We start from the raw sequence: 23886 nt of genomic DNA, 5'->3' as shown, positions 1-23886 counted from the left end.
TTGCATATTAGTGGGAAGACAATGAATTTTGGGGTTTTATCTCAAAGAGTCATCAAATTTAGATGAATGATTAAATTAAATTAATACAGAATGAATGAAAAGATAAATGTTTGCAATATTGGAAAAGCGATAAGATCATAAATACTAATGGAAATAATGATTAGGTAGTTACTATAGAATTTCTTCTACATTTTCAAAACTTGTTCAATTTCATAATAATAATAAAATTTATTGGTTACTCTCCTTTAAAACGGAGGAACACTCTCGTAACAAGAGGTTCGATCCATACAAAATGTTTACAAAATAAAGTAATAAAGTTATTACAATATATATATATATACACAGGTACAAAAAGTTAACAACGGTTCACAATTTCATAATATCAAGCAGCACAAATTCTACTGACTTATAAACAGTAAAAAAGAAAGAGAGAAGAAAAAAAAACATATTAAGGTGTAGAAATGTTTTTCAATATTTCGGTCTTATGTGACATAGCTTTAATTAAAAATGATTTACTTTTAATGTCAAAAATGGAGCAAATTGATTTATCTTGGTACAAGTAATAAGTGATGCTTAAATTCTGTTGAACCATTAATAAAAATAAGATAGCTTTGTTTGATCCACAATGAAACCTCATTCTCTCAATTTAAACCCAGGACTGTGGGATTTGAGGAATGTTACATTATAATCTGTCAATCATTATTATATACCAGTTTCTTTAAAACATGACAGCAGTTTAACCCAATTTAAAACTACCTATAACATATAAAGTCAAGGTTGTGATCAACTAGATACAATCAAGTTTTTAAAAAAAATCTGATATTATAAAGATTGACTTGTTACCCCGTTAGAGCTATTGAATTTTAACGCATTCAGGCAGGAAGCCTTCTAGATGTATTGGTGGCGCAAATGGAGCATAGCCACTTGATGGATCCCGATATTTACTTTGAATTTGTACATCACACAAAGGTGCAAAGTGCCACGGTGAAGAGTTGTCACACTTGACCTCTTTTCAGTTAAAAGGTCGCAACACATTAGATAGTATTTAAAAGGATCAAGTTGATTTAGTTTACATTTGGGTTACGGATTAGATCAAAATGATAATGAGTGATGTGACATAATTACCTAAATAATTGGTTCATATTCAGTTACAATATCATAACTGGTTTATTTCACAATATAGCAGTAAATATCCATATTCAATACGCACAAGTTAAATTCAGGAGACTAGCTTGTACATTATACATTAACAAATCAATGAAAGAACGGGTTAAAATTTTAGGTTGGATTATTTTCCCAGTTTTAGTGACAGAATTTTTGCTGTTAAGAGACAAATGATGTTGCAAGCAGACATAAACTTTTATAACATCATGACATAGTCATCACAAATCAATCAATCAAAAATAACATTTATTACTGACCTAATTCTAGATATTACAGCCTGATATCATCATATAATACCAGCAAATATAAATTTGAAACATAGTTAATGGTTCAACTTATTTAAGCATTGATCAATAAACCTATTTGTATAATTATCATTAAGTCTGCAACAATATAACGCAACCTACTGTAGGCGGCTATGGAGAAGACTAAGCAAGACCATATCTGACCGACAGTTGCAATTGGTCAGTGACACAAACATAGCTGGACATTATAAATGTCAAATGGGTTGTGTATTCTCACGAATGTTCACCCTTAACATACAACTTAATTGTAAAAAAAGATTTCAATTAATTACACATTTTAATAGCTGAATTGTCTATCTTTTAATGTGTGCAAAAAAAAATCTAAATCTAAATGAAAATTTTGTATACAAACCACTACAGAGTTAGTATCACTTTGTGGCACTAATGAATTATTTTTTATTTTAAAATTTGTCTTACCAGAGAATTTTGCTAAAGCATCTGTAGTAACATAATTCAATTTATTTAAAATAATACAGTACAGCATTTTAATTATCTCCTTCATTACGCTACAGTGTATGCTTATTCTTTAGAAATTGTAATTTTAGAATAATAAAGGTTCTTCACAATAACATTAATCTTAATTTATTCCCATTAAAAAAGTAATCATAGTACTATTTCATAATTATCCAGAGGGCAGAGAGCGTGTGCAAGCAAATTCTACAACAATGCATTCAACCTTTCAAAGTACGACAGTAAAGAAATCTACGGGTTTATTAGATGCGCATTATTAGGTGTATGACAAAAACTTCCGGTGATCTCTGCAATTAATCTAGATAAGCCGAGATGATGTATTGTTCACTAAAGCAATGATCTAAAAATATTAGCAATACAATAGCAACCTCAATGTGGATGCATCATTTAAGTTCACTCGTACGATACAACATTTTATTTGCGGGGCAATGACAAAATCTAATCAATTTCTAAATTTCATGTAGTTATAGCTTTTATGGTTACCACTTGGGCACAATGAAATGACATAATAGTTCATTCATTCTTATATAGCGCATATAAGCAAGCTGCACATTATTACCCTGGTCATGTTTGGATCAAACACGTATCGAAACATACTTCCATAATGCAGCTAGTAATCAGCGCAAATTTGTGATCCGGTACCCATTTTATATAAACCTGGGTGGAGAGAGGCAAATGTAAGTAAAGTGTCTTGCCTAAGGATACAGTACAAGCAATGCGACAAGAGTTGGATTCGAACCAAGATTTCACGATCAGTAATACAACGTCCAACACACTGCGCCACACCTCCTCATAGGCACAACGCAATGAATTGACCAAATACAAGCGACATCATGATTGGTCGAATTACTTGTTCCTATGTCATTGCCTTGTGTACAAGTGGAAACCAAGCTCATATTACAGTATTGTATTAATTTTGTTCATCTTTTATGAAATATGGAAACTCCACATAACTCTGAATTCACCATTGTATAATTCCAGAGCTCGGTGCAATTTAATTACCGGTCAAAGGTCATCCTCCTTTACTTTTCTACTTTACAAAATCTATAAATTTCCATATTACTACTTGATTAATTACATTAAACGTACGTACAATATACACGAAAAGAAAAAATTGGAGAACTGCATTAAAGTCAATATTTTGTATAGCGAGCTGTGTGAATCATTAACAGTATTGCCTGCAGTAATTAAAGCTGTTCAAGCCATGAACTAATTAAACACCTAGAAACCTAAATACATAATATTAATAACTCGATGGATAAAACATGATATCCAATCAAAAAAACACCTAAGTGACAGTTCACGTTTACCTATGCAAGATTATTGTTTATCCATTGCGGTATAAAATACCTCTTATGTTTATATATACCTCCATGGTTTATAATAGTGGAAAGCCCAATACTTGTACCGGTAACATTATGGGTGTACAATAAAGTAAGGCTGGCTTAACAATAAATAAAGGATAAATCATGGTAGATATGCAAAGATTCTGAGAAAAACAGATGTCTGTATAACACGCTTCAAACAAAATATTCCTTTAAAAAAGTAGGACTGTATTTGTCATCATTGTTCATCATTTATTTACCTCCATGAAAAAGAAAACTTACTACTGTACTGTATATGGAAAGAAAGAACCACGTTTGCTAAAAAACGTAACCCAACCCCACATAAATGCTTAAGCTCTATCTACACTATCAAACCTTACGTGACAAAAAATGTGATGTGCCCATATATTGAAATGATGACATATAACTACCATATTTGGGCACATCACTACCATATTTGGGCACATCACTACCATATTTGGGCATATCACTACCATATTTGGGCACATCACTACCATATTTCGGCACATCACACATTTTTTGTCAAAATAGTTTGATAGTGTAGACATAAGCTTAACCGTATTTGAATTGAATATTACGTCAACACATGTTCATAGTTAACTCCAAATTCATATTTAAAAGTAAAATGAAAACAAATGTAATTGTGTTAACAGCCCTGGATAATATAGTTTAATTGTATTCACAGCTCGTTAATGAAAATAGCTATAAACAACCTATTTTTGTGGTGATTATAGAACAAACTAAGTTAATAGGTTAATATTTGGTTAAATTATTCCACAGAGCAAACCCTTGATCATACTTTAAGCTCTGTCTACACTATCAAACTAGTTTGACAATAAAAGTGTGATGTGCCCATATATAGTAGTGACATGCTTAAATATGGTAGTGATATGACATCATCATGTCCATATATGGGCATATCACATTTTTTTGTCACATAAAGTTTGATACTAGTGTAGATAGAGCTTCATTTATCTATGATGATTGCAGAAAAAACATCTTTAAATTTATAATATTCACAATTGAAGATAATAAGTTGTTGACACATTCAATGGAACTTTTTGAGAAAGTAACTTTAATGTTGCCCTAATAACATTAATTTCTGCTGGGAAATTGCTCGTTTTTTAATTGTTTTTTTTTTGTGTAAATTTCTCAATTTAAAATTCAGCCATTTACTCACAGCATTGGTTTTTTTGTCTCAGTGATTTGCCTATGAATTAAATGTTAGACCTACAAAGTCATTTATTAATACAACAATAACATGAAGGGAGCACTAGTATTATCTGACTGTTGTCTAAATCATATGTGTTTATATTGATGTAATGATCAAGCTTACAAGGCCAGGGATATTGAATTCAATAAAGCAAGATGCATAGAAGCAGAAGCTCACAAAACTTAGCGTGTTCTCATGGGACATTAATCAGTCCTCATTCCTCTTAATTTCTCTAGAGATTTTCCTTGAAAACAAATCTAGGGCAGCAGTTTAGATTGAACCGGAACTGCACCTGGAAAATATCGGCCAAATTTAAAAGGAAATGGAACAAGTAAACAAACCCCACAGCTACAAGTAATGATGTAATATTATGGTGGTTTTGTGTGGTAGTATAAAATAGTGGATATATTGGGGGAAAAAAATATTTTTCTTGTTGAAATAAATAAAAATAAAAGATATGTATTAGGTAAATTCTAACAAATTACTTTTAATAACATACTATTGTGGTATTATGTAATTGCTTTACGTGCTGGCATAATTGGAGCATTGACATATTTTTTGTTATATTTTACATATATGGTAATGATACAAGTTTGTTACTTAAAAAAAAGGCACATTATCAACTTACATTATCAATAAAAAGAATGGGGCTAACAAGCTGCTACGTCAATTGAAATTTAATCCTTGTTATTGTTACATGTCGCAAATAAAACGTAGCCCTAGTTGCATTACTACATCAATATATTTAAATCGCACGACGGGCCCTGTGGAAATGTTGGAATCAACCAAATTAGCTCCACATAAAGGCACAATGATAATTAGGATCGCTTTGGAACCACGATACAAGGCATCTAGGTTAAGCCCTAGCTCACGCTGACTTAATTAAAGCAGGCAGAAACGAGATACATATAAACAATGTTTACGCAACCAACTTCTCGGTAATTGAGAGGCAAAGGTGATAAAATCTACCAACATTAAATGAATATTATTGGTTTAACTGTCAATCAACTGGTATGATTGACAGCAATGACTCTGGGCCTGTATCTGGGGTAAATGAAAGCATTCCAAAATGGACAAAAACAAGAAATATTGCTCAAAGAAATATTGTCCCCCTAAACAATTTTTTTTTCTAATTTTTTAAATAATAAATATGCCATTTTAATTTTACATAACAGTTATTCACTTTGACCAAAAACTGGACCAAAACAAAAATTACTTACCTGAAAAAAATTAATTTAAAGCAAAAAATAATTAAATTGTACTGTCAGTGTCAGACAATAGTTTTTGGTTAAAATTAAACGTTTTTTTTTTGTCTTTTTATAAATGAAATAATTATTTTTATTGTTTTTTTATACAGAAGTTAATTACTAAAACTGTAAAATGGCCTGATTTAATTAATCTCCATTTTTTAATGTTTTTGAGGGACAATACATCTTTAAAAAAGAGATGGGAATATATCGAACACTAAACAATGTTGATTACAAAATATGATCAAGTGAATTGCTTGAAAAGGTCATATACACAAGACGATTATTTAGATACGATATTCCTGAACACTGTTTACTTCAATGTAAATAATCAAACCTGAAAGTAAATTGATTTAATGACAAGCGCTTGAATTAGTGCTGTAAACAAAGTGAATGTTGATAGTGGAAGGATGATAATGAGATACAAGCTGAAGTAGGAATGTACGACTTGCCGTCATTCACAATTTACTCAAAATAAACGCATTTATTTTCTTGCAATAAATCTTAAATTAAACCATTCATATACAGATATCGTTTATTTCAAAATTACAGGTTGTTTTGTTTCAATCAAAATAGTTTTACGAATTTAAAAGTAGTAGAGTTTTGGGTTTTTTGGGGCTTATCCAAAATCAGCAAACATGAAATTAAATATCTCAATGGAAGAAATAATAAATCTAAAAAAATAATAATAACAAAAAACTGTATAGTACTTCATTACCTATTAGACCATTCCATTATTCAATAGGTTAAGTTTAGTCATGTAATGAATTTATAGTGTAATATTTAAATTTTTTTTAAACAAAACATCCCAAGTTAATATATCATAAACCTCACCTTCCTGAACTTAAACAAAATTATCTTTTAATTAATTTATAATTAAATAAAGTAAGATTGTGAACACCCCTATTATATGTAAGTTGTAGGAATCTTAGGTAGAAATGAGCCATAATTCTAGTAAAAACATTGTAAACTTCATTCAGGAACTTCCCCATTATGGACTGATCCACTTCACAATGGGTAATCAAATAACGAGTAACAAAGAACAATTAATACATTCATAGTACATAGCCCCTTGGTATGATATAATTCCAGGTAATTGTGTTTGATGTTTGAAATGTGGTGGGCTGTTCTATTTTTGACGCGCCTCAACGAACTAATGTATACACGACCTAAATAGTGCTCTGTTGATCTAGTTTCCAACTTCCTGATCCACAATTTTACACCATTCTGCGTTAATTTGGGTCGTTACTCTAATTAACGTAGTCTCTGATTTGCTTAATAGCAGGAGGTTTACAAACTGCGTAACGACGTACCTCTAGGCAGCCTAGTAAAGACAATAGCCACACCAGGCACATTCTGTGTTTGGCCCTGGGCTTTGTTCGTTTTCAACACTTTCCCTCCCCCTGCTCAATCTGCAAGGACGTAGGTAGCTAGGGCATAGTCATTAGTTTTACACAGCATGATTAGGCCGTTTTACACTCTCTTCTCAACACCTAGAGCTTGTTCTAGAAAAAGTCAATTAATTGCACAAAAATCTACGTTGCCATATGGGATGAATTTAAGATTTGATCATATAAAATCTCATAATTAATCTTAATAGTCGACTAAATGCAATTTAAAAAAAATTGTCTAAATGTCAATTGGCCTATAATTCCAATTATTAAGATTTAAGCTTATAATATTAATAACATAATTATCCATCTGGCAATTTGAAAATAAATTATTAATAGACAAGAATGAGAGCAAATATTAAATATTTACTCTAGTTGCTTTGCATGCAACAGCTTCGTAACTCAAATCATTTTAACTAAATGAATACTAAAACCGAATATATAAACAAAAATATTATTAGGCCAAATAAAAAAAATACACTTTTTAGGCATCAACCCATGAATACATTTGAGGGAAAGGAGGGCATTTTTTTTATGCTACCATTTTGAAATAAACTAACAACAACTCCTTAAAACATTTTGCTATGAAACAAACAAGAGGAAATAACAACACTACAGCCGACCTCTATTCAGGGGACACCTCTATTAAAGGGCCACTTTTTTCAGTTCCCCGTTTGCTTGGTCTGAATAATCAAGTTGATGATACTAAACAAATTAAATTACTAAATTAAAAAAATATAATTTTGATTATTATACGGTATAAATAACGTATAACACATAATAATTTAAAATATAATTTGAAATCATTTATTGTTTAATTTATTTCTAATGGTTCTAACCAAAATAAATCAATGTTGTCATGTGCCTGTATGAGAGGAAATAATCAACCATAAAACAAACTATTAAAAAAAAACATAAAAATTACATGACTATAAATCAAATGTCTTGGCAATCTAGTTTGTCGATTGCCGCTGGGGTACAAAATTCTCATACAGATAACATTCAAATTATGGAGAGATTGTTTTTTTAGGTAAATGGGTGTGATGTAATAGATAGTCTTACAACTGATCTAATTTAGAATTGGTTTTATAGTTTAAGCGTTTTCTTTCATGCACTCATACTTTCAAGCAAAATTAATTTTCGCGTCAGAATATTGTATTTTTAAACATTTTTTTACCCTCCTAAAAACAGAAGTGGAGTGAATAGGATCGTCTAAAGTTATCCAATCAGTACAAGTGGGGTGAGTAGGATCGTGTAAAGTTATCCAATCAGCACGAAGCATTCTGCTCAGTCTCGTCATCCCGTTCACACCGCTAACATTTTAAATAAGGTCAATCAAAACAAAATAATGAAAGAAAAATTATTTAATTTTTCCTGCTGTTCCAAATAATATTTTCTTACAAGGTCAAAAACCATAATGAAACAACTTTTTTGGTAAATGGTGCATATCAAGGAACAATAAAAGAAAACAAAACTGGAAAGTTGGGGCAAAAAGTAGGTTATGAGGCCGAAATAATGTAATTGTTAATTATTAACAGGTTTTTTGAGCGGAATTGTTTCTACGTTGTAAGCATGAAACTTAAGCGCAATGACATGTTACAATCTCACCTTGATTTTAATAGGTTATTGACATCATGTTTCACTATGTTTAACATTCACAAGACACCGGTTTAAAGAACATTCAGAACACCAATCAACATGACCGGTATTAAATATACCACATTCTTTACGATTCTAGGTCGTCGATACTGGGGGCATACGCAGAGTGTGTAAATACGAATCCCCTCGGGTGTGCGAGCTAATACTTGGCCCAGCTCTTTATTCGGCTCTGTTTGGGGGAATAACGCACATAGCATAGATTCAAGGGAATTCTTTTAATCACCGTACATCCTTCGATCTTAACAATCAGGTTACCGGGTCATGCGTCTATAAATAAATGAGAGCTTGAGACAGGAACATGAATGTAGGTTTGTGAAAATGAAAGACAAGAGGATTCATAATACATCTGTTTTTGTAACAGCTTGTTGCGACTATCACAGCTGACTTTGGATATAATTATTGTTAATTTGTTTGATACTTTTATATAGTTAAGGTTAGGTTTTAACATTTGTAACATTTATCAAGTTTAAAAAAACCTCAGATTCGCGGTCCTGAAACAGAAATAAAATATTCGGAAATTTTCAGTCTAAAAGGAGGTACATCAAGATGCTGAAATTTATTGTCGATACGTAAATTGTACTTATGTGATTATTAACTGAATAAGATCAATCAAAGTTTAACCATGATTTTTTTTAAACGTTGAACTATCTTTATACATTAATTACTTCTAAGAAAAAGTGACTTATTAATGGTATTCCCAAAATACTGGTGTTGCCCATTGTTATCCCGTTCATTCAACCAGAACGTGTCCCCTCAATTTGGTTTCTGCCATGAATAATTATTAATTATAATGCAAAATATTTAGTACAGTTTAACAATACAGTTATTAAATAATTCTTGAATTTGGTAATTTTGTGATTCAAATTACTTTTTTTCTTTTCATATGTTACAGGAAACAATTAAAGTGATTTAAACTATAAAAAAACAAGATTCATACAGTAAACGTGGACACGGTAAATAAATAGAAATTTAATTTCATTAATATTGATAAAAAAAAATTAGGACAACTAATGGACCACATTTAATTTGGAGGGGAAGTTTTCACACAAAAACGTTACATCACGCTAATAGGCATTACGTGTAAAGCATGTTTTTAATTTACTTATAATGTTTGGTGTGTCAAAGTGAATTAGCACAGATGGTTTTGATGAATAAACAGTAGAGAGCATTTATACAGAAAAACAGTACGTAGCATTTATAGAGAACAGTAGGTTACATTAAGTACACGGTGCTATCACATTTATGTAATAAGGTCAAACGATTGTAATAAACCTCATTTCCAAGCGGAATTAAGTAATGCCGTGGAGATATTAAGCCGATTGAAATCGACACATGCAGCTTTACGAGAACGAACAATTGGAAATGTAACGAGATGTACGCACATAATTGGTGTAGAGGCACTTTGCTGATACCATCATGGGCTTTTATTTGTAATGGTTTTAGACATACTTGTGTCTCCTCCTATCATGACAATAGTTCAGTGTTTAAACCGTTATAATATTAATTCTATAAGAACATGTGTTATTGTATGTTTAAAGTACAATGAACAATAGTATGATTGTAAACAATTCTATTAATTTATAAATAAAACATGAAATTGGCTTTGACGATAAATCACTTCATTAACTTGCACAAGAAAAGTACATATCATTTACAGTATATTCATGTTATCTTGTATATTCAGGTTATAATTCATGTTATCTTTTATAATATTAATGTCATAATTCATGTTATCTTGTATATTCAGGTTATAATTCATGTTATCTTTTATAATATTCACGTTATAATTCATGTTATCTTTTACATTTATGTTATCTTTTATATTCATGTTATAATTCATGTTATCTTTTACATTCATGTTATTACATGCTTTCTTAGAAGGAATAGCATTTTTATTTTTATTACATAATAAAGGTTGCAATCTTTCAAGAAGACAGTTGGCATTTCTAGAATTTTTTTTTAAATAACCCCTATTAAGGCAACACTTTGTTGTGTCCCTAAGGTGGTCCTTTAATAGAGGCTCTATTTATAATGTAATATGTTTATAAATTATTTTTATACATTATTTTTATACACACATTTTTTAATGTAAATGCTTTTATTAAAAATGTAGTTTAATTTGAACTGATGATTTTATTATGTTAAACTTTTCACCGAGATCAATATGTCCATCACTAATATAATTCTTCAATATGCTCTTACAATTGTTATGGTTTTTACGACATTTCCAACGCCATGTTTATGTACATTTTATGACCATCTAAACATTATACGAGCAACAAAGGATCATATCCTATTATATTTATTTAAATTTGAATAATTTGTGTTTGCCAAGAATTATGATGAAGGTAGAATGTTTTCTCACAAACTTGGCACTGTTTTTGCTTTACCGTTTTGATATAGCTTTTTGCTTATATAAGTTATCTCCATTTAGATCCTGCCACTGATACCCACAGCATTGTACTTTTTTCAGTGTTTATTTTTATATTTGTATCTCCATTGAGATCCAGCCACTGATACCCACAGCATTGCCATTTTTTCAGTGCTTATTTTATTTTGTATCTCCATTGAGATCCAGCCACTGATACCCACAGCATTGTCTTTTGAATCAACCATGATTAAATTCAATCACCTATTGCTTGGATTGTCCAAAGTTCCTTGTCCCGAGTGTCCAGATTTGGACTATTCCATTTCTATGATATTCAAGGTATCCAGTTTCGGTCTAGTCCATTATAAAGATCGTATAACCTGATAACTGACACACTAGAAAGTACAGTTGACTGGAAGTAGACCACTGGTCAACCTTTCTAAAGCCTGTCCTAGATTAATTACCATTGGTCACTGGCTAATGACCTATCAATGACTTCCAATGTACTTATCTGACCCTCACTGACCTTTATTGACAGAGATCATTGACTAGCACCAACGGTCTTGTGCCTTTATTGACTATTGATTGGGGTTCAAGAACTTAAAAGAGATTAGACAAATGGAGTGAACTGTTTTAATTAAAGGACGCCTATACATCTGCAGGTTGTATAAGAGAGATTAGCATTGCAGACTAGAGATCATAGGGATTTTAATGCAGACAGAAAAAAATGATTAAATAAGACAAATTATTGATTTTTGTACCCAAGATTAGTAACGAATAAATTATATTTTTATTTTATAATGTAGATTTGATTAAAAGCATCTGCAGCGCTTATGAAAGTCACGACATAATAAATTGAATGAGTGGGGCAGATGTGGAAATTTGGAACACGGGATTAGATGACTATTTAGTAGAAATGATAAAACATCTTATAAAAGTCAATGGGTTAATTATCAATGAACACTTGTTTACGATTAAAGGTCATGACCTCAAACACATACACAAATCAACTAGTCATTTTGACATTATGTAAATGTACATTTTTTTAGATCAGAGTAGAGCTCTATCTACTAACGTTAAATCACATTGATGCCCCTTGGAAAAAATGGAAGAGTCCAAGAAAGTAATAAGAAACTTGTTTATAGTAAGTAAGTTCTATTTCACAAACACAAAATGACGATGATAAAAATGGTGATAGTGATGAGGAAAATGATAATAATACTATAGTGATAATAATACTATAGTGATAATAATAATCATATCGAGGTACAGTAATAATGATAAAAAGATGATGATATTGTGATAACATCATACAGAGTAGCCTGCTGAAACAATGTATTCAAATTTATACAGCGTATCATAAATATTTATATTATAAAGTAACATTTAATTTCCTCCAAAACAAATTAGATTAGTTGATGAAGCAGCATTTCCATAATTTGATAGCGCAGCATTCAGTGAGACTATAGGGCAATTAAGGAACATTCCCTGTGGTAGCTTTCACGTTTCCGCAACAGTTTCACCTCGCAGACGAGGTCCCAAAGCAATTGAAGATGATTTATATTGTTCTATTTCCATCAAAACTAATTATGTGTACTGTTTAGTTCATATATCAAATGAGATATCTACACAGCACATCCATCATATCTGCTTTAAATTAACAGTTAGATTAACGAGTGAGAGGCATCGTTAAAGATTGTCAATATGGGAGTGATGATAGGTTGTTCTATATGTTTTAATGACTAGTTTCGATGATGTTTAGCTCTAATTATTCTAGTTTACTAGTTCATCTTCAATGTTTATGATAAATATTTTTATCATTTCTTGTTGCATAAACAATCCTATGATACAAACATTCTAAGTTAATCCTGCGGTATGACTCTCCTAATATCGGACTCAAATCTGAAAACTAAAAACTCTCCCAAAATCCTTCTATTTGGTTAAAAAGTACTAATAAGGCATGAACAAACAAAATCCAGATATCTTCACCAGGATAAACTGTAAAAGTTTAAAGAAAATAATAATCATGTGTTTCCAACAGAGTGCAAAATATGGGAGACAAATATAATCAATGTTAATGATTAAGTGGTATTTCCCTGGACATACCGATCAAATTAAAAAAACACAATAACCATTAAATGTATTCATGCAATCAAACATATTATTCCAGATTTACAAAAAACAAACAAGTTAACATGTTATAATATGAAATAGATTTCAAGAATGCTCCAATTAGGAGAACTCCTAATAGTATGCTGGTGTAGTAATCAAATTTGTTCTACTTCCATAAATCGACAAGCGAAATGATTTGTTGTGCTGATTTAATTCATGTTTCTCATTATTAGACTTAATGTCAGACAGTTGACAATTACCAATTTAAAGACCTAATTTATTTAATATTTATTTGTACTTTGTAGAAAAGAATTATTAGTTCTAGAAACACGATAGTTTGTTCGACAATGTTAAGATTTTGATTTTGAATTTTAGATTATTAAATAAATGAATAAATAAAAACTATCTAAGCCACAAATCAATGAAGCTATTACTCAGGTAATGTGGTACTCAGGTGCAGTACTCGGGTGTAGTACTCCTGTAATGTGGTACTCAGGTAATGTGGTACTTGGGTGCAGTACTTGGGTGTAGTACTCCGGTAATGTGGTAGTCAGGTGCAGTACTCAGGTGTAGTACTCAGGTGGTGTGGTACTCAGGTAATGTGGTGCTCAGGTAATGTGGTAGTTGGGTAATGTTATTTTGGTAATGGTAGTCTGGTAATTGTACTCGGATAATGGTACTCTACTCAGGTATGGTTAGGTATTGTACTCAGGTAATGATACTCTGGTAATGGTACTCGGGTAATGGTACTCGGGTGTGGTTAGGTATGGTAGTCAGGTGTGGTATTTGAGTATGATGCTTTTCCTTCACACATCAAGTCAGCTAGATAGCCTCAATTTAATTGGCAGCTGATGACACGCCTCAATAGATACGCCTTAACTCAAGGACTTACACACCTACACAAAGTCATTACACTTTTAATATAGTTTTATTCCAAATCTGTGTATAAAGCAGGGAGTGGCCATGATTTAGAGTGGCCATGGTCAAGCAAGGACAAGACTACTCGGGTGAAAGAACTGAAAAAATCTGCAAGGACTTTCATATCATTGATCAAGCTCTTATATAATTTTAATTTCAAGTTATCTACATACTGATAAATTACCATAAATTTACAATTGAAACTGAAGCATATTCTATCAATCAATTAATTAATTGCTATTACAAACTGTCTCGTAATTAAACAGAATTAATCTATCAATTTGTTTAAGAAGTTGATTATTAATTTTCAAAAGTGTCTTCTTTATTACATTTCATGGCGCAAGTAATGTTCTTGTTTTTGTGACTGATTTATCGAGTGTTTTCAAGCTACTTTAATTTTTTTTTAACTAGAAAGGACTCTGCAAAATTAAATGTACCACTCAAGATAAGTAGCTTATGAAATGCAAAGACAATCAAAGGGTCATCCTTTGACCTACTTTGTGGATGAGTATCTAAAACGATAACACCGCAAAATGTTTTCACCGATTTAGAAGCAATAAGGAAATCCAATCAAAAGTGTAAAAGGAAAACAGGACTGTGTTCTTTTTGTTTCGTCCACGAGTAATCCGTCGCTAATTGCTTTCTTAAGGGGAAAGTGTTTGTTGGATTTGCGCTTCTGTTTGTCGCTGATGCAGAATTACGATTATAATTCGGTTGAAAATTCACAGATGTGTATAATTGAGAAAACTCTACAATCATACAGTAATAATACAGTTATAAAGTTAGCCTTTGTTCTATCATTTAAAAATTTAGTTTAGGATTTAGTTGAATATTTACTTTTACAGCTTTAAAACAATTAATAATTTTGAAAAATTTTATTTATATTTTATTCACTAAATCAATTCTAATTTCACTTTAATTATAAAAGTGTTGTATAAACATAGATAGCAACAATTCATATATAAAGTGATGTGCCCATATATTGACAAGATGATATCGTATCACTACCATATTTGGGCATATCACTACCATATTTAGGCACATCACACTTTTTTGTCAAACTAATTTGGTAATGTCGACAGAGCTTTAGGGTTGTGGCAGTGCCAGTCTTGTCTACAGTCTGCATGCATCAGTTATATTTCTGGATCTGTCACTTTCTGTCTAGTAATGATCTTGATAAAGTTCTAAATAAGCAAAGACTAAGATTAGACAGCCAATAGAAAAGCCTAAAAAGAAGGATAATTCCATTATCTCACTAGGTAGAATAATAATTAGGTCACTGATATTTATAGAGGTAATTCTATTAAAGATACCTCACAGATGGAATGGTAGAATCAATGATAACATAAAACTCTTTGTAAAGTTTTATAACCACAAGGAAACAATACATTATCGATCGACCTAATTTAATACCCACAGCGTCTCGTCTCATCTATACTATTTTTCGAAATTAATTAATTAAAAGTGCAGAGTTCTTAATCTGTTTTTTTAAATGGGTAGATATTAACATAAGAGGCACTATATTTATCGATTCATGTATTTGTGTCTGCATGCATTAAATTTTCTAATGAAAAAAAAAATATGAAAGTGTATCTACCCGAACTATATCTCAACATATTATTTATAATAATGCATATCCAAGAAAAATATATAAATATCTTATTCTTAGAAAATAGTCATTTAAATAATGTAGAATGCATAGAGGCTTTACAAATTTATCAAAATATGCAAACATTTTTTGACTTCCTTTACTCATTTTGTAAATCTTTATTTAAAAAATAAATAAATTTTACATAAAAAATATAAGTAATAATTGGATATAGGTGGTTGTACAAAAATGTTTAGCAAGTTTACTTTTTGAAATTCAGACTTTTAACTTTCTCATGATCAACAGTTTTGATTAAATACAATTACATAGCGCAAGAATATTCCATTAATCAATGGGTAATCTAACTGCAAAAATAATATACTGCATATTAAAATGACTCAACTAAATAACATTGTAAGAAATTCTGTGAATGATAAATTAAAACTAGAGGGGAAAAGAGAGAAATAATATTTAATTAAATAAATAAAGTAAAAAGTTGTTTATGAAATGAAAGATTCCAAGTAATCCCATAACACACCATAAGTCAGTTAGTATTAACTGCTAATTTGGAATAATCTATTATGGCCAAAGGGTTTTGAACTTCATGCAACCTATCACTCGCAATTCATTCCAAGATATATTTAGAAAATATATACCCAGAGTTATAATAAATTAGTCTTACAATACAATAGCAATTCAAGCTATGAAACATACTCTTACAATATGCCTCAATGCTTTTGACTATGTCTATGATATAACAATACTGTTTAGAACTAGGTTTGTTTGTCAATATTGAATCATATATAATATATATTTATATTTTCGGGCCAATCGCCAAGAGGCCCATGTACTTCTCCGCGTCTGGCTGCCTTGTTTCTATTCAGTGAAATTTCTTTTATTTTTGCTAGATCCATTTTGCATTTGGAGTTTCAAGTTAGAGGGGTTTTTAAAGGAATTTTAAGTCGTTATTAAGAGGTATTAAAAGTCTACTTTACCAGATAACCAGTTAGTAGTAGTGTAACTATGGTTGCGAAAGTTTCACTGGTTATTCAATAATAGATTGAATTACCTCTAAAAAGTGGTACTTTAACATAAAATAATATTGATGGGAAGGAAGAGGACTAGAACCGAATGTACACCTCCCAAACTCTTCTCCATGGATTTGCAAATAGGGACACCTAAAATGTGGTCTCTAATTTTAGTCAGTTTTGAATCATAAAGGTATACAGTCAAAATGTTTTTGTTAGAAATCTGTGTAAACTGTATCAACAGTTGTTCCTACAATGGATAGCAATTAAAAGTTAATTTGGAACAATCTATTATAGCCTAGGGGTTTCAATGTTACATTAACTATTCATTACAAGTTGTTTTATAACCTACACATGTAAAACTTCCCTAAGGTAAAATAGAAAGGTCAAATAAAATGCCATTCAAGCACATTTTGAGTAAGTATAAAAAATAGAGGGCAGTCTTTACTGAAAGTTTATTATCAGACAATACTTTCTCTCATCTTCTTTATCCACTTTATCAAACTTTATGTGACTAGAAAATTTGATGCGCCCATATATGGACATGGTCACTACAATATTTTGGCATATCATTACTATATTTGGGCACATCACACTAGTTTGATAGTGTAGACAGAGCTTTACAAAACAATGTTTCACTTACCTCAGAGTGGAAGCTAACTGACTTGCTATCTACCATCTGCCTGTGGTTAGTCATAATGGACACTTTACTTGTGTAGTGTTTTTTGATGAGGTTTTCGCGAGATGTCTCTTCGCTCTCCCCAAAGTCCATTGGTTGTTTCGACAACGAGCCAAGCTGAGTTAAGAAGAAAACATAATTTATCATTGCCTTCTAACGAAAACAAACTGAAGTAGAGGACTTGATGATGATGATTACTGCCTTTCCGCTGAAAAGTCTGCCGACATTTCCGCTTGAGCTGCTACGTAAATCTCTTTTACCAGTTTTTTCCAGTCTGATCTTTCATTGGCTAGTTCTTTAACACTTTGACTGCCAGAGGTTTTTCCAGTTTGAAACTGCCACCGCCAGCGTTTATAGCCCAATTTGATGTTTTTATTAAAGCTGATTGAAACTATGTATGTGATCTGATTTACATGTAATTTAGACTGAAATAATCATATAGATTTTAGCTTTACAATGGTACCAAGAACGATTTTCAAATCGCAATATGTAAATCGTAATAGTAAAATGAAAGTAACCCACTTTTTGAGTTTTTCGTAGTTTCGCGCAAGAAAGTCGAGATATTCGCGATTTTGTGCAAGACATCACAATATGAAAATATCGCCCGGTGAGATCAACAAACAACGGAAAAGTTACTTACACGGCACCGGTAGGCCTAAAAAACAAGTTATCACTATCGAAAAATGTATTACATTTTATAAATCATAAATCTTACATCAATGTTTCGCCAAAATCCATATAGTAAAGACACCAGGCCTAGTTAACTAGGCCTAAAGTTGGTCCGGAACCGTTTTACAACTAGGCCTAGGCTATAGCCTAGTACTACTAGCCTAGCTAGTAAACTGATGATAATATTCATACCATTTCTAAACAAGTTTGTTGCGTGAAACTCGGTCACTTACAGTGAAACACCAAAACAATTAGGGTATACATACAATAATAAAATTAAAGACTTCTTATTGAAAATTCATCCTTTATTTTTTATTCAGATAACAAACAAACATGCCAATCCACATAAACCTTTGTAATGCTTCGGCGGCATAGCTAGCGCGCGACCGAAACACAATGCGCCAAACCATCGCTGTACGCGCTACTGTGATGCGCGGTGTATGTTATTTCGACAGGTACCATTTTGACAATCGTTCGTAACCAGATTAGTTACTTTCAAAAGGTAAAAAATTCACGGTCCAGACCGAATTTAGTGTCCATATTTATAGTATATACCAATAATTAACCTATCTACCGGATTTCGTAAAAAAACGCGAAAAACGAAGATCTTCGTGTTTGGCAGTCAAGCGTTGTGTTTCCAAAAACGAAGATCTTCGTGTTTGGCAGTCAAAGTGTTAAGTTGTTTGATGTCTTTCTTGGTTTTCAATTGTCCGGGATACTTGATGTTTGTGTTATGCTTATAAAGGGTGAGTAGGTCGTTGCTGAGAGTTATTGGTAGGGTGGTTCTCGGTCTTCCTCGAAATGTTATAAGTTTAGACATTTTTTTAAGTAGAGGACTTTTAAAGTTAAAATCTTTTAAATTAATTCATAATTAGACAGGGAAACCAATGTAGCCGAGCCAACATTTAATGAGAAGACCTTAAAGAAAACATGAGGTTACTTTAGCTTACTCAACACAAGATAATACCGATGCACAAATGAAAGCATTAAGGGTCTATCACACCTGTTCTAGCACAGTTCCGGTCCGGCGCTGGTAAATCAAATCGAATGCCAATGTTTCGTTTTTACGATGCTCCATGCGGCTATGCATCAATCGATATGCATGTTACCATGTGAAAACGAAACATCTATGTTCGGAACCATGCCAACAGGTGTAAAAGACCCTTAAAGGTTCAAATCCTGTCTCAGTTTGACAGCCAATACAGCACCACTTACTGCGCCTCCCGTAATTGGGGAATCATGTATTTTCTGTTTCGGTGTGGAAAAAAGAAATATCCTGTATTACTTACAGAAGGATCAGTTGGCTTGTGGTCAGCTTTGCTACCTTCTTGGGAGTCATTGGACACCTGTCTCATCAAGTCAGGTCCATGTACACCAGATATGTGACTTTGTAACTGTGATTGTAGCCGATTCACTTTCTAAAAAAGATGATGATATCATGATAGGGAGCTTTTGATTTTCAACAACCTAGGTTAATTTCATTGTACATGTGGGCCATTGGAGTGTACTTTCTCACTCTATTCAACATCCAGATGACCACCAATACGACAATATATGTATTGCAATTTCCCATTGCAGTTACAGGAAAATGGTTTAATATATATGAGAATATCAATAATAATAATAATTAAATAAAATATTACATTAATATAAAATAATAAGCTTCTTGCGTTATCATGGTTTAAAAACAAGGACGTACACACAATGCAAGCAAGTTGACCAATGACAAGCCACTGTTCGAATAATTCATTGCTTGTGATTGGTTAAATCATTTACATTGCATTAAAGCCCTGCATTGCATCGCTACTGGAAACCAATCATTAGGCAATGTGAAATGGGTACATGTCTCTATTATAATGTTTCAACTTTGACCTTACCATTGCTTCTTTATCATACTTGATTTGTAGTAACTGTGCTTCTAGTAACCAATGTTCTCTATCTTGTTCCAATCTGCTGATTTTATCAGAGTTGGAAGCTAGTTGTTGAGCTAGGCCTTCCTTGCTCTCTGTTGAGCTGACCAGCACCCTACGGTTGTTCAATGCTTGTGTGTACGGAACAGAGTCCGGAGAGGGCTGAAAATTATTATAAAATATACTGTAAAATCTTGAAAAGAAGAAAAAGAAATCCATCTTGTAAAGAACACCCACCCTCTGTGGTTTGGAAAAGTAATCTAAAAAGAAGCCCATCTAAAAAAAAGTCCCTCCCTGTGGTTTGAAAAGGTAATCCAAAAAGAAGGCCACCCAAGAGTCCTAAAAAAAGAAGCAGCTCATGGGCTTCTTTTCAAGGTTTTATTAAGGTATATACAATAAATATAATATGAAACCTTTCAGAATTTAATATTAAGATATTTTTTTACTTAATATTTTTGTTGTCATAATTTCCTTAATACATTGTTTTAACCAGGTATGTGAGCAATTCAAATATTATAATCTATGCAATTTGTAACACTACGAAAATGTTGCAAAGTGTTACCTTATTAAGCATAGCCATATAATTGACTGATTTCTCTCTTAACGTCGATACCGTCGGTGATGTCATTCTCCCCTGTTGATCATCATCTTGTATAAAACTGTGTCCTCTGGTTCGGTAACTAGTTGGTGCGCTAAACATGTCCACATTTGACTTCATAAAATTTGATAACTAGCAACAAAAAAATTGAAATGAACTTGAATAAAAGTGTACAGTAATCACAAACCATACTGCTTAATGCCGTAACTTTTTTCATTATTTTAATTTGTTAATTTTTATAAATTCTATTTATTTAAATTATTGTATGTTATTGTCTTGTCAAATTGTATTATAAAGATCAGCTTCGGCTGGATGGACACTTGTAAAATATTGAAATGAACAAATAAAGCAAAAAAATGCGGTAGACACAGAAACTAACAGCATAGAGGAGTTAAAGGCTCAATAATGTTTGTTGGATATGTGTTATTAAATTCTTGAAAGGATGCGAAAACAATCTAAAAAAAGCTGACTTGTTGCCAGAGAGCAGCGCCACCAACAAGGTGCAGACACAACGGTAGCATATAAATGTAGCAAAAAAACATCACATGATCTTACCTTTCCTGTACAAGTAACCAATGAGATAAGAGATGAGACATCACATGATCTTACCTTTCCTGTACAAGTAACCAATGAGATAAGAGATGAGACATCACATGATCTTACCTTTCCTGTACAAGTAACCAATGAGATAAGAGATGAGACATCACATGATCTTACCTTTCCTGTACAAGTAACCAATGAGATAAGAGATGAGACAACACATGATCTTACCTTTCCTGTACAAGTAACCAATGAGATAAGAGATGAGACATCACATGATCTTACCTTTCCTGTACAAGTAACCAATGAGATAAGAGATGAGACATCACATGATCTTACCTTTCCTGTACAAGTAACCAATGAGATAAGAGATGAGACAACACATGATCTTACCTTTCCTGTACAAGTAACCAATGAGATAAAAGATGAGACATCACATGATCTTACCTTTCCTGTACAAGTAACCAATGAGATAAGAGATGAGACATCATATGATCTTACCTTTCCTGTACAAGTAACCAATGAGATAAGAGATGAGACATCACATGATCTTACCTTTCCTGTACAAGTAACCAATGAGATAAGAGATGAGACATCACATGATCTTACCTTTCCTGTACAAGTAACCAATGAGATAAGAGATGAGACATCACATGATCTTACCTTTCCTGTACAAGTAACCAATGAGATAAGAGATGAGACATCACATGATCTTACCTTTCCTGTACAAGTAACCAATGAGATAAGAGATGAGACAACACATTCATCAGTAGTCTTTAGCTTCTGAGTAACAGTTGGTAGCTGGTGCTCAAGAGAAACTTTGAAATTGTAGCTCTTTGATACATCTGTGACGAAAATTATATATACTTAAGCTCTGTCTACTCTATCAAACTAGTTTGACAAAAAAAGTGTGATGTGGTAGTGATATGACATCATGTCCATATATAGGCACATCACATTTTTTTTCACATAAAGTTTGATAGTGTAGACAGAGCTTTAGATAGGATGTATCTTGGGATGTAACTGTGTGAGTAGGAAGGGAGACGCCCACATTCAGTATATTTCACTCAACCTAAAATGTATTTTAAGGTGGGCTACCCAACCTAATTTTAAAACATCACCCACCCATGATACCATAAAATACTGTTATAATTTCTTTCAACACATCCGTAATTTTCTGACATCTACTATCTACTTTCTCAGACTCCATCCAATTTTGAAATACTGTACCAAAGTACGCTTGACATGGTAGGTTTAAAATGTAGAGATGCGACTCTTTAATGTACATATGAAAGCTTTAAAGATATATTGTCTCCCAAAAACATGAAAAATGAAGATTAATAAAAAATAATAATAACTTACCTTTAACTATACTGGACAGATAGGTGACACTCGATATCATTTTATTGAAGAACTCCCTGTGATTGGCCTGTGGTAGATCACCTGATTTCTTACTGGTCATTGCTAACAACTGTACATAAGAGTCTAACTTTGTAAATGCTGATGTGAGCTTCTTGAGGGCACTGTGCAATTCCATGTTTCTTGATTCTAGCGTTTGTGAACACGATGATAATGCACACTCTTCTTCCAAACTGAAAACAATCAATAAAGTTTTGAATATTTCTAATTTAAAGCTACGTCTACATTATCAAACTTTACGTGACAAAAAAATGTGATGTGCCCATATATGGACATGATAATGTTGTATCGCTACCATATTTGGGCATATCACTACCACATTTGGGCATATCACTACCATATTCAGCCACATCACACATGAAGTATTTATAATACACTAACCTTAACAACTGATATGGAAGTAGCTTATTTAAGTACGACACATATTTGCTAAATTTACTAGAAAAGTCTTGTAGACCTGTAGCTGTTTCCTACAAAATAAATAAACATTTTTAATCAAAAATGTGTTGCAAAATGTGAAAAACATAATAATTTAATAATAATAATATAGATTTATATAGCCCACATAGCACTCAAGAGTGCTCAAGGTGCATTAACAAAAATATCAATATACAATACAGAAAGGTATAAATCAAATAAAAACAAGACTTACTAGAGTTGTAAGAGCATCTTCAGTAATATCATCATAAAAGTTGTTGAAGCTTTTTTCAATTGACCTCAGATATGCAGCGTTCTCATGCAGATAAGTACAAAACTAAGATAAGTACAAAACTAAGATAAGTACAAAACTAAGATAATTACAAAACTAAGATAAGTACAAAACTAAGATAAGTACAAAACTATGCAAATGAAATTGAACAAGAAAATTATGTGAATGAATGCAAACTAAAATCTTATGCTCTGTCTAGTTCCACAAAAGTGTGATGTGCCCAAATATGGTAGTGATATGCCCAAATATGGTAGTGATATGCACAAATATGGTAGTGATATGCCCACATATGGTAGTGATATGCCCAAATATGGTAGTGATATGCCCACATATGATAGTGGTATGACATCATCATGCCCATATATGGGCACATTACATTTTTTTTTTATCACATACATTTTGATAGTGTAGACAGAGCTTTAATATTATTTATATTTTTAATGAATAAAGCACATTGTGAATACTAGGGAAAAAATTTCGATCAAATTTACATCAGAGTTGGAAAAAACACCTTTGCAATGATAACAATTATGTATATTGTTAACATTATTG

General features: G+C 32.0%; 1 protein-coding gene across 2 annotated transcripts in view; it reads right to left on the bottom strand.

Moving 5' to 3' along the window:
- LOC140060895 (protein phosphatase 1 regulatory subunit 21-like) overlaps positions 1–23886 on the bottom strand; it is a 54399-nt gene that overhangs the window by 25989 nt on the left and 4524 nt on the right. The window contains exons 9-17 of one of the 2 annotated variants that reach the window (XM_072107261.1): positions 23278–23379; positions 23007–23095; positions 22569–22798; positions 21924–22051; positions 20631–20798; positions 20036–20230; positions 19448–19576; positions 17454–17606; positions 15216–15378 (exon numbers count right to left, since the gene is read on the bottom strand). In XM_072107261.1, coding sequence (XP_071963362.1) covers positions 15328–15378; positions 17454–17606; positions 19448–19576; positions 20036–20230; positions 20631–20798; positions 21924–22051; positions 22569–22798; positions 23007–23095; positions 23278–23379 — 1245 coding nt within the window. In that variant the 3' untranslated portion in view covers positions 15216–15327. Of the gene's footprint in view, positions 1–15215; positions 15379–17453; positions 17607–19447; positions 19577–20035; positions 20231–20630; positions 20799–21923; positions 22052–22568; positions 22799–23006; positions 23096–23277; positions 23380–23886 lie in introns of those variants that run through there. The other variant, XM_072107260.1, reaches the window with a different exon arrangement.

The sequence above is a fragment of the Antedon mediterranea genome, chromosome 10 (assembly GCF_964355755.1).
Source record: "Antedon mediterranea chromosome 10, ecAntMedi1.1, whole genome shotgun sequence".
In the NCBI taxonomy this organism is placed as follows: Eukaryota; Metazoa; Echinodermata; class Crinoidea; order Comatulida; family Antedonidae; genus Antedon; species Antedon mediterranea.
The sequence above is the reverse complement of the archived record's forward strand: the minus strand, read 5'-3'. Positions and strand labels throughout refer to the sequence as shown.